Below are 16,853 nucleotides of genomic sequence, written 5' to 3' on the forward strand. Positions count from 1 at the left end.
GACCTTTGTAATAATATTTTTTTGTATTTCTTTAATTTTAAATTTTTATGAATCCAGTTACATTTGTTTTCAAATATTTTTTTTCTTATATTTATTAATTACATGAATTTATTTATAAAATGTGGGAAATTTAGTTTACATATTTATTTTAATTTTTTCTAAGAATATGTTAATCTTGTATATTACAATTATAATTATTTACAGCTAGGTGCAATTGATATAATGATAAGTTTAATTAAGAAAACGTCTTTAAAAAGAAAAAGTGTCTTATATTGTTTTTAATAGAGAAGTAACATGCATAAAATGAAACGGTCTGCCGCTAAACCAAATAAATTATTTTATTGTAATACCTGTAATATGATACTAATATATATATATATGTAAAATAAATAAATACATTTATGCATTTAGCAGACGCTTTTATCCAAAACGACTTACAGTATATATATTACTCCTTGTTTTATATTATACTCTATCACTATTCATATAAAAGATCAAAAATTACAGTCTCAGCCAATCAGCCCGGCCAACTGTGTAACGTTGTATTACGTAATTAATATTAATGAGCCACGCCTTCGCCATTGTAGAACTAGCTCGACCAGTCAAGAGGGGCGGGGCTTCTCCGAAGTGCATTATGCAAGAGATTCCATTTAACTCAAAGTCACCGTTTTCTGTCTTTGTGATTGAGACATATTTGCTGATATGGTACAACAGCTAATTATTGCTAAATACATTTTGTTTAGGCTATATGCATTTCTGAACAGGACTGATTATATTGTTTGTGAGTTTTGTGCAATGATGTGTCTGAAAATCAAACCTCAGAGTAAAAATTACAGGAAACATTCTTGGTACAATAAAATAGCTGGAATGTGTGTGTGTGAGAGTCATTGAACTGACCTTGCTGTAAATAAAAAAAAGGGTCACCTCTTGGATTTCAATGTTCTTCTTTTATTTCACACAAGAATTGTATTGAATCAAGGATAAATAATTAATTCTGTACAACCGGTTTCCCACAATTAGCTGCCTAAATACAAAATGCAAATTTGACTTTTGTACCATTTACTGCCTTTGACACAGCAGGACAAAGCTAAGATGTTAGTTAGTGGTTAGGGTATATCTACATTTTAAATAACCCACTGAGTTAAAAAAAAAAAGTTTTTAATCGTATAGAAGACATTAGAAAAATAGAACAGTTAAAAAGTAACTAATCAGAGTAGCAAAATATAAAAAAGAAACCCCTGTATTTCTCTGAAGATATAGTGACTAAATATATCCTGACCGTTTTGTTTTTTTTAAACCGCACAGAAATGAATTCATAGTTTAGTCTCATGAACACCAGTGTTTGAGCAATAACAGACGCTCGGATTACAGTCAATAGCAGGTGGACTCCAATTTCATTACAGGTTTTAAAATCAGCTATAATGCCACATCACATTTTGAAAACATCACAAACACATTTAACAAGCCGCCATTATCTATAAAAATAAAAACAGACTGCCTCTCACCATCACTTATTACATGAGACTTTCAAAGACCAAATTTAATTTCAAGGTCTGGATGAAAAAAATAAAATATCTATCAATCTGTCTAGTACTAAAACCAAACATCATCTGAGCTGCTAGTTTAGTAGTTTGAACATTTCACTGCTACAAACCGATAAAAACAAACGAAACTGGGTGAATCTCACAAAAACCATCAGGAATATGCCAAAGCCATATTTCACCACAAAATCATTTGCTAATTATTTTGAATATTTTCAGTTAAACACATTCCACCGAATTCTCATTACTGCAATTCAAAAATAATGTTACATTATTTAATGTAAATAAAGTGTACACTGTGACTGAATCTAATTATTTTTATGCCAATTGTAAGATTAAAAAAAAATTTCAGGTCAGATTGCCTAACAGATTTTGTATTTTTTTTTGCATAACAGTATTTTCCCTCATTACAGTAATGCAAGTGTAAAAATTTTTACACTAAAGTAATGACAATAGTCCCCCCACCGCATTACAGTAATACAACTTTTTTTTTAATTATGTTAATTGCAACGCATTTATATGAAAGAATACTTTTTTTTTTGCATTATACCAACACAATGCAAAAAGTCTTAAAACATGCAAAATACTTATATATATATATATATATATGAGAGAGAGAGAGAGAGAGAGAGATAGACAGATAGAACGAGAGATTTCCCCCAACCCCTGGATTTTATAGTGAAACTTAACCCACATAATTTTTTTTTGAGATTCACCCTATTATACTAAAACTTTTGTCTCACTGTAGTCTCATTAGCAACACTTAATTAAGTCGGATTCAGAAGTGCTAAAAAAAAAAAAAAAAAAAAAAACACCTCACCATGATTACTCAGGAAAGCATTTCTGTTATCAAATAAACCATTTCCCCAAACATTCAGCTCCAGGCATTTCCTTCCAACCCCCGTGTGTGAAACCAAACTCTCGTGTTGGCCATATCTTGGCACTTGACTTCTCATGAACAGGGACACCACTGAGCGAGCGGCGAATGATTCATTATGAGCGTACACTACACTTCTTTACATCATCTCGAATGCTACAAAACCGTAAAATCACAAAGCATGATCAAAACACACAATGTTTAGTTTAAAGACTACTTGAAACACGAGTCTATTCAGATGTAACCGCTCAGGTCAAACTGCAATAACCCGAATCCCTCCCTCCCCGAACCCTGCCGACGCATCGCTCTGTAAAGCACTAGAAAATCAGTCTGGCAGTAGATGCATGCTGAAGCTGGTTGATGGAGCGGGCTGCTCATTTACCGTCATCGCCCTCGGCTGGGCTTCCCAAGCTAATGTAATTGACGATGGGTGTGATGACATTGTCCTGGACATAGAGCTGGCAGGCATTGATCTGATCAGTGGAGACGCTCTGGAAGGCGTAATACAGCGACGCTGCCAGTGTGATGAACACCAGAAGCTTCAACCAGAATGCGAACCAGCGGCGGGGTTTGGGACGGGCGGTCAACGCTCCGCTGCGAACATCTGTGACGGAGGATTTGGTGACTGTGTAAGTGTTCTGCTGCAGAAGGGGCTCTTCGGACCAGAGGTTCAGCGGCTTCACCGGACGGCCAGCAGCACCGTGGATCGGCCTCCGACATGTGGCACTGTTCAGGGAGAGAAAATATTTTGAGAAAGTCTGAAATGCTTAATCTTTATTTTTGGATTCAGCACCCCAGAAGAAACAAATACAGGATTTCATTCATCAAATATGATGCAGGTCAATCTTGCACTTAAAAGGACCGTGCGCACATCTTCATACTCACGTTATTCCAGTTGGAGTGGCAGGTTCGTTAGGGAAGATTTCCTTCAAAATATCTCCTCCATCCACAGGTGATTCCTCACGGACTGCTGCGGTCTCCTCCACCTGCTGCTGGAAAGAAGAAAACTCAACTATTACAGCAGCACTGCAGATGAGATCGTGCACCATAAATCAGGGCCTGATGAGGCTATCTATTGTGATGCAAAGTGTGTTTATTCTTTCTGTACTTTAGCTCGCTGTCTGCTGCTGGTTCTGATGGTGACTGGAGTCTTTCCTCGGCTCCGGACCAGTTTAGTCACAATGGGAACCGGCTCTGATACAGCGTCAACTCCTGCCAAACAAAGACAGAGCAGAAAGATGCTTAACATGACTATTAATATAGAACTTTAAATCATTTTTTTTAATTCTAATTCAATTTTTGGAAGACTAAACTCTAGGTTTCAAGAAACTGTGCTTGTCTGGAAAATTGTGATCACAGTCAGAGTCCTCTCCAAAAAGACACACCATTTGTGGAACTCTAAGACAAAATACTAAAGTAATAACAAAGGATGAAGCAGGTTTACTTGAAAGTGCATGAGCTGATACACTTATAAAGTGCGAATGCAAAAAGCTTGACTTGATATCGGCTCAAAAATCGGTCATTGCATCAAAAAGTAGAAATAAAACATGTGAAAGTCCTCTTGGTGAATTATTCCAATAACAATGACTGTCCTATATTCCAAAGCCATGCATTATGCATTTAAAAATTAGCATGCAAAACATGGACTAAGTGCAAAAATAAATACGTGCACACATCATTTCTAGCATTGCTAAATTGAAACTGCACCACAAAACTAAAACATAGGAAGCCAAAGATAGTAGGGTTGTGCAATTAATCAAAAATACAGTTCGATTTAGATTTTGGCCTCCAACGATCATGAAAATACAATAATCGAGATAAAATGATTATGCGCTTTCGTTCCTCCATAAAAGCCCAATTTCCCGAGCAAATCAGTAAAATCGTGTAACATGACATTTGCATAATGGGACATACATTATTTATAAAAGTATATTTATTCATGGTTTTAAAAGTGTGAAAGAACTTGAGCTGCTCCTCAGGAAGATATAAGCGCTCAGAGACAGAACACAGACATTTAAAGTCATCTTTTAGCTCAAGGTACGTGCCTAAACGCTAAAAAATACACGCAAAAATGTGTCAAAATGCTACGCTTAGTGATTATTGATGTATACCTTTGTCGGTCATGTAATAAATGAATGTAAAGAGTGGAGAATGAAAATACGTGCGTTACAGTAGTGTTAATTTCGTCACCTATTTTTAATTTAGTCTTGTGCCAAATGTCCTTGTTAGTTTTAGTCATATTTAGTCATTCACATATCTTTTTTTATTAGTCAAGTTTTAGTCGACTAAAAGTCTTGTCATTTTAGTCTAGTTTTAGTCTTGTTTTGACTAAAATGTTTTGTCTTTTTTTAAAATAACACATTATTACTGAGATTATTACTAATAAACATTTCAGTAAAAAAAGTGTTTCACATATCTCAAACATTGGTTAAATGTCATAATTACCTGACAAAATACACTTGTTGAATGATTTTTGCTGAATGCAAAAATTAAACGTGTCTGGCTTACAATTTCTGATTTAGGACTCGAGCTTGACTGCACATCACATGTTTTACTTTATTGATACTGCTAATTGTAATGCAACGGACCGGTCATCGGGACATAAGACAAAGAGCCTGCGCAGCGACAGGAAATATGATTTAACACAAAAAGCTTGCCTAGACGGTGGACTTGCGCTCAGGATTTTTTTTTTTTTTTGAGCGGCGTGTGCGGACGAATTTTTCTACGCACACACTATTTTATTTCTTGATAACAGACCGCTGCTAACTATAACACACCGTTGCCATGAAAAACAGAGTGTTGCCATGAACACACAGGATTCTAACCGTAGAGACGGAGCGCACTATTTTCTTTAGCGGAAGCAATACAATCGTTTAAATCAATAAACTCCTTTTTAAATCATAATTTTGTGTCAAATTATTGATTTATTTGGTAGGTAGCAATGTAATAAGCGGGATCCGAATGTGAATATTTTAAAGGTGTAACAGCTGATGAAAAAGCAGAGACGATTGTAGACGAAAATAAAGAGAGATTTTATCTTAGTTTTTATTTTATGCAAAACATTTTTGTCTCGTCTTTTTTTGTCAACAATAATGCATGTTAATTTAGTCTTAGTCAGCGTTTTTGGACAGTGTTGCAGTCTTGTCATCGTCTCGTTTTAGTCATGAAAAAAAAGGTCGTTGGCGAACATATTTCGTCTCGTCTGACGAAATTAACACTACGTTAGTCATTTGGATCCGTGCGGCTCTTAAAGTAACAGCGTAGCCCGCGTACCAGTTCTCCTGCTACTACTGTGTGTTTATTAATCAAACCTAAAAAGACACTTTTAAATCACACACTGCTCTTGAGTGAAGGACTTCTGTAGCTTTAAGAAACAAAAAAAAGTTTAATTCTTACAGTGAAGACTGCTGTTTATTTTACATTTGATTATTAATTTATGTAGTTGGCTGTAAACTGCTTGGGACTTGCATAAAATAAACATTAAAGCACAGTTTGTTTCATTTGTATCTTTTTAGTTATTGCATTTGTCCTTTGCTTTTTTTTTTTATTACTGACAGTTTAATTATTTTCAGTAATTTGCAATAATTTTGTGGACTTTTTGTTTGTTTGAAATTTCACTGGTCTCTACAATATAGATGTCATAGCAACCTTATTTACAGAAAATACATATTTGATATGCATCACTTTCTTTAAATCACTCAAAGTTTTGGTCATATGGCCCACTCATAATCGTGTTAAATAATCATGATTACAATATTGACCAAAATAATCATGATTATGATTTTTGTCATAATCGAGCAGACCTAAGAGATAGAATTCGTTACACAGCTCAGTTTGAAGCAGTTGGGATATTAAAAGACACAAGTGAGGAACGTCGCCTTGTTTACACTATAAAAATTAGTTTAGTAAGCAAATGTAAGGCTATGCCAAAAATATGTAAACATTTGGATTCGTGTGGAATGATAAGTGAACTCAGTGCAAGTTTCGCTTTCACTTTGGATAGGCATTTAAAACAGCTTAAATGTTATATGACTATAATGTCTATATCATGTTTAAAATGTTTCATTTATGGATTTTTACATTATTTATGAATGCAATGATACAAAAACTTGACTTCATGTTGACTGGTTGTGCTTCAGCACCTTCTTTGTCGCTGTACTGTTCTTCTTCGGTGGTGCCGTTGTGGTTTCCATCTGCTTTGATGGTGACTGCTTCAGGGAGGGTGGTCTCAGGTTCAGGGAGGGTGGTCTCCAGCGGCGGATGCTCCAGGAGCTCCTGAAGCTTCTTCTCGTACAGCTTACGTGTAGAGGCTGTGATGCATACAGAACCAATGCAATGCAAGCCTTCACAGATGCAGGACATTCAACGTGGGCGATCAATACTCAAAAACTGTTGTACTCACCAACAATTGGTCCTGAATGGACTCCATACTTCAGAAGCTGGACCTTCAACTCTTCGTCTGTCAAACCAGAGATGTCATTCTCTTCTGCCCGAAATCTGTCAGTCTTTCTTGTTGCTTTCTGAAGATTCAGCGAGTATCGAAAGGGAAAACGTGTGTAAATATTTATATTTCTCTCCATTTCGACCTTGTACGAATTTCAAAGAAGAGCTTCTAGGTGTATAGAATGTAACAGTGTTTACATGTAAAATAACCTTCTAAAACAGAAAAATACTATTAGCAATTATACATACATATATATATATATATATATATATATATATATATATATATATACACACACACACACACACACACATCACTGTACATGCTACTTGTTGACAATAAAGCAGTAATAAAAACGAGCGTCGTTCTCGCTCACCTTCCCCGAGCGGCTCCTGTTGGACACCGGCGGCGCTGTCATCTCCTCATCGCTGGAGAAAGTGTCTGGAGCTGGAGCAGAGATGTTCTTCTTGTTGAGTACCGTCAGGTTCTTCAGATAAAGCTGCACATACACGTCTTTCTTGCTGTCGGCGCTGGGCAGAGGCACGCTATTAGCCGCTAGCTCGCTCTTTAGCTTCTCTTTCGTTAGCAGCGCCGGATCCTCGAGGAATTGCGCCATGCTTGATCTGTATTTACGGAATACAGTATGTAACAAGGGTTATTAGTTACAAAACTCACATTCAGTTATTTAATTTTCCCTTATGAAAGCCAAACAGTGTGTCTTTGTTAGTAACGTTACCTGAGCGGTAATAAATGAAAATAAAAGCGCGCGACTGTGTTGACAGACTCCCGTCAGAGCGGCTCCCGCCTTCCGTTTGAATGTCTTCGACAAACACTACTATCCTTTATACCCCAAATAATATTTTTTGGGATGATTGTACATCGAAGCTTGTGGTTCAATAAAAACAGCGCTGCTGAAATACGTAATTAAACGGTTTAGCGAAGCCGGATAGACGTAGAAATAGATCAACGGCTCGGTGCGCGCCTCGAAACTAGCACGGTGGATTAAAGCCCAACGCTCATTGGTCGAACGGGTTTAGTAAGGCATTATCCTATTGGTCGGTGCATAATAGCGACCCAAAACAAAGAGGCCGACAGCTGCAACACACGCTTTAATTTACAGCAGGATTACAACAACCTCTGCGTTATTGTGAAGCCCGTGAAAAAATAATTAAATAAGGAAAATATCATTATGAAATAAATTAAACTGAAAAGGGTAAAGGTAGAGATCGTATTTCATAATAAAAGACTACAATGTAAAGTGGGGGAGGGGTATAAGCAACATGGAAACACATGAATATGGTAATTATGTTGCATTATGGTTTAAAAAAAATCATTGTATTACTCTAACACAGTGCCGACTTTTGAAATCATGAACCTCAAAGCCTATATGGGCCTATAAATCACATTTGATAAATTTTGTAATATTTCAAGATGAACACTTACTGGACTGGAGAGTTACTTGATTATCCATCCATCTTTTTTGTAAGCAAGTACAGCATATCATCCTAAAGATGGCAGCATAAGCCTTATTAGACCAAGGGCTGTACTGTAGGACAGATGCATGAGGTCAAATGGACTGTATTTAGCAGCAAATCCGGTACAAATCTGTTCTTGTGGTATGACACACATGGGGAAATACAAAGTTTACAGCACTGTAAAGCAAACACAGATGACATGCACATGTGAGGCTACTAATAATATCAGTGGGAATGTATATTTTGATTTTCAGATTAGATGTGGTTAAAAAAAAGCCTTAAAGGTATTATGAAATCAAAATGGATTGTAATTTTTTAAATATATATAATGCAAACTCCTGGTCTTATTTTCAAAAATGCACATTTACCAGACGCTTTTGTCCAAAAGGAATTAACAGTGCATTCAGGTTACACATAATTTTACCAGTATTTGTGTCAAAAATTACTTTTCTTTTCCCCTGACATCAATGAGGCCTCATTTTTGGTCCGCTTTCAACCATGCAATCAGTACTAATAGATAAAATCATATATATATATATAATTTTTTTTTTTTGTAAAACTTTGAATGAAAAAGGCTTAAAAGAATATTACACCCAAAATGGAAATGTACTCACCCTCAGGCCATCCAAGATTAGGATGAGTTTGTTTCTTCATCAGATTTGGAGAAATGCAGCATTGCAGCACTTGCTCACCAATGGATGTGAATGGGTGCCGTCAGAATGAGAGTCCAAACAGCTGATAAAAACATCACAATAATCCACAAGTAATCCACACCACTCTAGTCCATCAGTTAATATCTTGTAAAACAAATCCATCATAAAGATGTTTTTAACTTTAAAACATTGTAGGGAAAATGTCCATCTCGTGTTGTCTCTCACATCAAAATCCCCAGAATATTTGTTCACAGCTTGTAAACTGGGCTGGATCTGTGCAGATTTCTCTCCTGATTCAGACAAGATGACCTCTGCACTTGAGAAAGCAATATTATGGATAGAGGACACACATTTTAGCTGAGTGATGTTTGAAGTAAAAAATTTCTTAATGATGGATTTGTTTCTTACAAACATGCAGCATTTGGCCTGTGAAGACATTGACTGATGGACTGGGGTGGTGTGGATTACTTGTGGATTATTGTGATGTTTTTTATCAGCTGTTTGGACTCTCATTCTGACAGCACCCATTCACTTCCATTGGTGAGCGAGTGATGTAATGCTACATGATGTAGAAGCAAGCTCATGGATGGTCTGAAGCGGAGTAAATATTCAGCAAATTTTCATTTTTGGGGGAACATTTCTTTATAATGCAGCCTCTTCAGGAGTTTCCAATCTATCTTTTTTTTTAATTCTTTGTCCAAATATCTCTTGGACTGATCTGGGCTCCGTTCCACTCATCTCAGGTTCACAGCCTCCACACGCGTAGTGAACCTGAGCTTGCGTGCGGGTGTGGATGTAGGTGTTGGTTTTGACCACTGTCTGGTCTTCCAGGATTCCAGCTCGGTGTGGTTTAGGGCACCCTGGATCTCCGTCGCGAGAGCTGGTGCTTCGCCCCGCACTTATGTTTCTGGGATATAGCTGAATTATGGCAACGCTGCCCAAAACCACACAGATTTTAACGCTTAATCTTCAGTTAAAGCTTTCCAAGAGAGGTCTGCCAGTGAAAAGCAGAGAGGGGAAACTCTGAAAATTTTGAGCTCTTAAGAAACACCCTTTCTGTCTTTATTGTATTTCATTTATACAGAAAACAGTCCTCCGGCCAAGCACCACATAAAAGTGTATTTTAAAGCATAACAGTGGTGCCCTCAGGAAAGGGATCTGAGAGAAACTAGGCAATTATCAACATCGGGGTGTATAAAAGTGGTTTTGAAAAAGGAATGCAGTGTAAACTGTAGCGGGGTGATGACATGTTCAAACGTATAAACTGTCCAAGTATGTACATTTTCCAAATCCAACAATCTTCGAATTATATTTACTGTACATTTTTGTTTAATGATGGAATATGAGAATGCTTATGCATTGTGAATGTTTAAGTTACAGCCTCTGCAAGATGGCAGTCATATTTTATGATTCGTGCATGTCTGTTTAATGTCAACATGTTATAAGGTTACAGTGATCAAAATATGAATATACTGGGATGCAATTCTGTCTTTTGCATTGGCATGGTTTCAAGTGCATGCTGACAACAAGAAATGAATGCTGTAAAATGCAAAAAAAAGTTGTAGCAGCTACACTTAAAATGAATCCAAACATCCCCAGACCAAGTACTCACTGAGACACTGTGCGCTGCTGTACTTTTCAACATGGAGTCCATCATAGAACCACTGTCAGATATGTAAAACATACAATTTTCATATGGTTTGTGGTTTATAACCATATTTTGACACAAAACGCCTTCTCTATAAATTATTTGAGAAGTACTTTCAAAATGTTTGAAATCTAGAAAACATTGTTAATATGCAGAGACAACCATAAGTAAGCCATTTGAAGGTTGATTTTGCCCAAAATAGTGTAAAGACTGTGGCTCTGTGGTACTTTCAAAACATTGCTCTGTTTACTTGAGCATCTTTACCAGCTTGACAGCAAAACTGACTCAACAAATGCTGAAATTACTATCTATCTATAGATCTATACAGGTGGAGCTGGGGAAGGTGGGGGGTTTCTGAAGCACGCTGGAACTGCTACAGCAAGCACTAGCAAAGTATATAGCATAGAAAGTACATAGAACAGATACCAATCAGCTGCACCAATGATGTCATTGTTTCAGGTTGAGTATCTGTTGGTCTGCACCATCTAAAGTTTCATGAGAGAATTTGTATTTAAGGACACGTGGATGTTACTCTTGACCAATGTACAACAAGCAGCGTTTCAAAGTGTTTTGTGTTCATTTCTAATTAGCATCAGGCCCTTGGTGTGGTGTTAGATTGAGATGCAGATTTCACAAGCATTGAATGGATTTGTCCTGGCTTGGAAAAACCTGGTACAGTATATTTCCCCTGTTGACAGTCCAAACTAGGACACACACCTCGATGTCAACTCTCACTACAGAGAAAGTGAGACGCCTTTAAAAACGGAGTGCCAAACAAGTTCTCCATTTATTTGTTCAATTATTATGTGAATTTTTGCTGTTTTGTTTGGCTGGTGTTGATGGAGGTCAGCTCGTGTCAATACTGGGTTGTACTCAAAAGGCAATATGAACTATGAGGCCTTGAACGGGCAGAAGGGGCGAAGTCGCCTCTCATGTCCACCTACTGTGAGCAGGCTGGACGTTTTCCACCGAACCAATCCTTGGAGGCCATCTGATCAGATGACCATGCATATTGTGACTTCCCCATGTTAGCACAGGAATTCCACCTTGAGGATCCTATTTTCACGGTCCGACACAAAGAACGTTTGGTTTATGCCAAGCACAATTACCCAAGCACCTGAAGAGAAATCCACCGACTGTCCCAATGCACAGGTCTGGGCCACACAGGGAAGTTAACATGAATTGAGTTTGGCTGGGTGTTTCAATGCTCCATTATTACAGGAATAATCCTCAACATTAGAAACGCTTAGTTTAACTGTATTTTATGAAAGCAAGTTTCTAGGCCCTTTACACTCTAAAAAAATAAGGTACATACATGGAATCTTTCAAGGTTCTATATAGTGATAAAAGATTCTTTAGATTATTAAATTGTTCTTTTAAGAACTGTTCACTGAAAGGTTCTTTGGGGAACCAAAATGGGTCTACCATGACATCACTGCAAACCCCTATTTTGTAACCTTTATTTTTGAAAGTGTTCTCTTTTGGTTCGCCCTTCAGTGAACAGTTCTTAAAGTACTTAATGCGAGGAGCATCTAGACAATCTTATTTTACTATAAAGAATTTCTTGTGCAATGGAAAGGTTCCATGGATGTTTTTTCATGGAACCATGGACACTAATAAAGAACCTTAATTTTTAAGAGTTGATATTAGGGTGCTTGCAAAGAAAACCAAAACAATTGTGTTTGTGTCTTAAAAGTAGCCTATTAAACCCATTTAAATCTACATATCAAATAAAGAACCAAATAAAATGTTAATTTTGGGGTCCATTTGTTTTGTGTCAATATATTAATACATGTATTATATTCAGAATCATTCATTTCAGCAGAGGGTAACAGTTACTTCACGACCAATTTGAAACTTCTAGGGGAGAAATGCGACAATCTATGACTTTATTATGACTTTATTCACACAAAGCATCAGCATGTTTATTATTATAATATGTTGGTAGGCCTATGTTTCAGCAGCTTGTATTTACACACAGTAAAACATTCATATATGTACTCAACTTGGGTAGCTGAAAGAGAACTATGGTTGATTATCGATGCAAATTACTAAATTTAATAGAAATGCCCTCTTAAATGCACTATATAATTCACACGTTGTTTAAAAGCAAGAGGCCTAAACCAAAAATAAAGGCAAAACAGGTGCCGTTTTTATGTTATTTTTTCAGTTTCACCAGTGAGCCAGATGAATTTTGAACATGCTGCATGTTTAACCTCGCGTTGACATGTTTTATGTTGTATTACATCACAGGAAGCACAATCACAAGGAATGACAGATCGTGTGCGACGAGACACAACGCATCTCTCAGACCATTCCTGTCCCTCACTGAACCCTCCGTCTCTGGAAACTTAAACATCTTTTTAAGAATGAGAAGGGGTTTTTCAGTTTGTTGCTAAATTTAGGTTGGCCCTGTTCAGGCAGCAGGTTCCTGAGCCATTTTCAACAAAGATGAGCCGTAGCTCTTGCCCAGTGCCGGCGGGTGGCGGCTGCCGGTGGTCTGCTGTTCTCTTATGCACTAGCTTTTAAGTAAACATGGCAATTCTGCGGTCACCATAGCCATGGCAGCCAGCAAAAGGCCTTACTGTGTGGCAGCACAACCAGCCTTGGTGTGCCTTCTCCTAAACCCCCCCCACATCTTCAGCTCAGTGGATTGAGGTCAACAGGCATCGAGACCCATGATGTATGATCCCCCAAAGTCCGATGAAGCCCTCTGCAGTTCATCCTCCGGTCCCCATTGTTCCAGTGCTAACACAGCACTTTTTCATGCACATCCCAGGGGTTCTGGGATACGGCAGGACACCTCCCAATCACCTCCATTATTCAGTAAATATTTGTATATTTTATGTATGGCTGGATGGTGGAGGGCTAAACAAACCAAGCGTTTACTGGAAGGGCTTTCCCTCCAGACGATTAGATAAAATCGAAACATGTTTGTGTAGGCGTTCTGCTGACCGCTGAAATGTTGACAGACCACATGGGATGGCACCTGCTCCACAACATGAAAGCCTTTACCTTCATCTCTGAAATTGACTTTATTGTCTATTATGTATTGATAAATACACAGTACAGTCCTTAGCCACATCAACTCTGGGGACCCACCGGTGGGTCCAATATTGCATATGCCTAATTCTCAAAAAATCAAAATAACAGCTGAAGTGGTTAAAGAAGAAAAAAAATCACATATGGACAAATATATATATATATATATATATTTTTTCTTTAATTACTAACAGCCCAAATTTGTTGAGCTATATTTTTTCATATATATGTTTATACACACACATTTGTGTATATATAACTTGTAATCTAAAATTTGAAATGACTGAAATACTGTTTATTATATGCTATTTTAAGACTTGTTTTGTATGAAAAACTTTGTAAATCGTATATTTAAATATATATATATATATATATATATATATACAATTTCTGTAAAAAATACACACACACACACACACACATATATAAATATATATATATATGTGTGCGTGTGTGTGATATATATATATATGTGTGTGTGTGATATATATATATATGTGTGTGTGTGTGTGTGTGTGTGTGATATATATATATATATGTGTGTGTGTGTGTGTGTGTGATTATATATATATATATATGTGTGTGTGTGTTTGTGTGTGTGTGATTATATATATATATATATGTGTGTGTGTGTGTGTGTGTGTGATTATATATATATGTGTGTGTGTGTGTTTGTGTGTGTGTGTCAAAATGTAAAAAATTTAATTATTATAATTACAAAAAATTTATTTCATCCAAATATAAAAGTGTTGGTTCATCTCATAGTTTTGTATAGTTCTTTGGAGATTGTATAACTTTACCGCAAAGAAATTATCTAATTAATGAACTCGATTATATTTTTGACATATTTATCTATTTATGGCCTTATGGGATAATAAAAATAATAATAAGTTAACAAATATTTACTATTTTCAACACATCAAAAGCTATTTAACAAATTTTATAGAAAACCTATCCACTAAATGTTGAGAATGAAGAATGGTGCCAATGTAGACTTATATACGTGCTATAAAATGACTTAAAATGTATAATGCGATAAATATGTATGCTGTGAGCTGATACAAAGCGTTTCGCAAGTGAAAGCTCTCTTGTACGCCTTCTAAATGCAGGAACACATCAAGTTTGACTTTGACAGGTTTCACCTAGTTTTTTATTGAGAACACACGTGTGTCCTCTCCGTGGCCTCTGGTGCTGAATATTGAAACAGAGTTTCTATGAATACTCTTTTCATGAAGAAGTCCTCTAGGTGCCTTCGGATCGAACACGCGAGTCTGTTCCTCAAACAATAGCGACCTAAATGAAGCGCTGCTTGTGGAGTTCAGCGGTGGGAGGTGTGTTGGGGGTTTGGGAGCAGCTTCGTCTGTTTCCAAACTTCTTACCTGCTAGCAGAAGGATTTACTGGAACCCTCAGACAGGCTTTCACTGCTCGGGCTCTAAATGGCCTGTTGGCAAGGTGGCCATGTTTTCTCTGGCACCGAATCAAACCCGCCGGACTAGATCCAAAAGTACCTACACAACACAAACCTGTGGGATGTTTGGATGATAAATTGCCGACGTTCTGCAGTAGAACAAATAATATTGGCCTCGCTGGGGACATCAGTCTTAATAATCTCACAGTTTGATGGCATACTGGGTGGCTGGGTCGGACCAGAGCTCGCATGTGTTTCAAATGTCCCACGATTCACTCATTTGACTACAGGTGTCATATCAAAGTTTGTCCAAGTGCTGAGAAGGTCAAGTGCCAGTGGTCGATGGGGGAACCGTCCAGGTGTTAAATGACACGTTTTATTCATTTAACAATTTCACGGAGAAGACCGCAAGAATCTGAGACGTTCCTCGGTAGCAGGATTCATGGTTAAATCTGGAGTACTGCTGTGAATGTTCTGCTGAAAACCTTCGGTCAAGTGGAAGAAATCGTGTCATGTGTTATATAATAAAACACACACAAGAACAAAAGAGGAGTACACGGGAAGTGGAAAGGAAATTTGTTTAAACAATGTTTCTCACAAAACGCAGGGCTTTTGACTTTAGTTTGGATGAGCCAAGCCATTTTGAACATTGCTAGACAATGCTGTCACTGACTAGAAATAAAAAATTCTAACGTTTCTCAGTAGTGCAAGGCTACTGAGGAGAAAGACTGAACATTTGATCTGAACTTTTTCAGATAAAAGTTATTTGCATTACTTCAGGTTCGAGATCTTGTAATCGAGAACCATTTTTGGCTACATACAGTCAAATGTGGTTTTTAGGAGATTAAAAAAGGTTATTTTTTACTTCACCATATTTTGTTTGACAGATGAGAATGAGGTTAGGTTCAGACTCAAATACTCAAAATCGAATAAAATTCAAGCAGACAAAAAAATCTCTAGATTGAGAAAATTAAATGTGACAGAAATGCTAATTTTGTTATTTTTTCAGGGGAACACGAAGGAGAATCGTTACACAGTTCTTGTTGACATTCATGGCTGTGTATAACACATCTGTCAAGCTCCAAAAAGGACAAAAACCATAAAAGCACCAAAACAAAAATAGTAAATTTGCATATATTATTATTAAGCCTTTAAAAGCCATACAATAGTTATAAGTGTGGAACACACCCAAATTTGCACCATTGCTCAAAAGTTTAGGGTTGGTAAGATTGTTTTAATATTTATGAAAGAAATCTGTCATGATCACTGATTTGCATTTATTTGATCAAAAATTCATTAAAAACGTCAAATATTATTCCAATTTAAAATAAATGTTTTCTATAGGAATATATTTTCAAATGAATTTAATTCCTGCAATGCAAGGCTGAATTAATTTTCAGCATCATTCCTCCAGTCTTCAGTGTCACATGATCTTCAGAAACCATTTATACTGAATATACTGATTCTAAGAAACATTTCTGATTATTATCAGTGTTGAAAACAGTTCCTATTTTTGTAGAAACCATTATACTTTTTTCAGGATTCCTTGATTAATACAAATTTCACAGTGTTTATTTGAAACACACATCTTTTGGAACATTTTAAATGTTCTTCCTGTCACTTTTGATCAACTGAAAACAGTAAAAAATAAAATGACTGACCCCAAATGTTTAAACGCTGGTGTTAGTCAGTTTGTTTTCCAATGTATGCACTCCCCTATAAATATGGAAATATATGGAATATTTTAGTGTCACACAGAACTAA

At 36.7% G+C, this 16,853-nt stretch overlaps 1 protein-coding gene across 2 annotated transcripts; it reads right to left on the reverse strand.

The window, feature by feature from the left end:
* Positions 1–2,296: 2,296 nt before the first annotated feature.
* LOC132133439 (lamina-associated polypeptide 2-like) lies at positions 2,297–7,887 on the reverse strand. Of its 2 annotated transcripts, none has more exons than XM_059546255.1 (7): positions 7,599–7,887; positions 7,239–7,485; positions 6,821–6,938; positions 6,561–6,728; positions 3,527–3,630; positions 3,304–3,407; positions 2,297–3,144 (listed from the first exon to the last, which is right to left on the reverse strand). In XM_059546255.1, exons 2-7 carry the CDS (start codon positions 7,476–7,478, stop codon positions 2,793–2,795), a joined length of 1,086 nt encoding a protein of 361 aa, XP_059402238.1. In that variant the 5' UTR covers positions 7,479–7,485; positions 7,599–7,887; the 3' UTR covers positions 2,297–2,792. The 2 variants fall into 2 exon arrangements, with proteins under 2 accessions (XP_059402238.1, XP_059402237.1); XM_059546254.1 differs by having other exon boundaries at positions 3,304–3,410.
* Between the last annotated feature and the right edge of the window lie 8,966 nt (positions 7,888–16,853).

This window comes from Carassius carassius, chromosome 50 (assembly GCF_963082965.1).
Source record: "Carassius carassius chromosome 50, fCarCar2.1, whole genome shotgun sequence".
NCBI classification, from domain to species: Eukaryota; Metazoa; Chordata; class Actinopteri; order Cypriniformes; family Cyprinidae; genus Carassius; species Carassius carassius.

Excerpts from the sequence above, each read along its gene's own strand:
- LOC132133439 (XM_059546254.1), bottom strand. The coding sequence starts at position 7,478 with ATGGCGCAATTCCTCGAGGATCCGGCGCTGCTAACGAAAGAGAAGCTA. Across the intron at positions 3,631-6,560 it reads ACAGTACAGCGACAAAGAAG|GAGTTGACGCTGTATCAGAG; the intron begins GTGCTGAAGCAC and ends TTTGTTTGGCAG. Across the intron at positions 3,145-3,303 it reads GCCACTCCAACTGGAATAAC|TGCCACATGTCGGAGGCCGA; the intron begins GTGAGTATGAAG and ends CTCCCTGAACAG.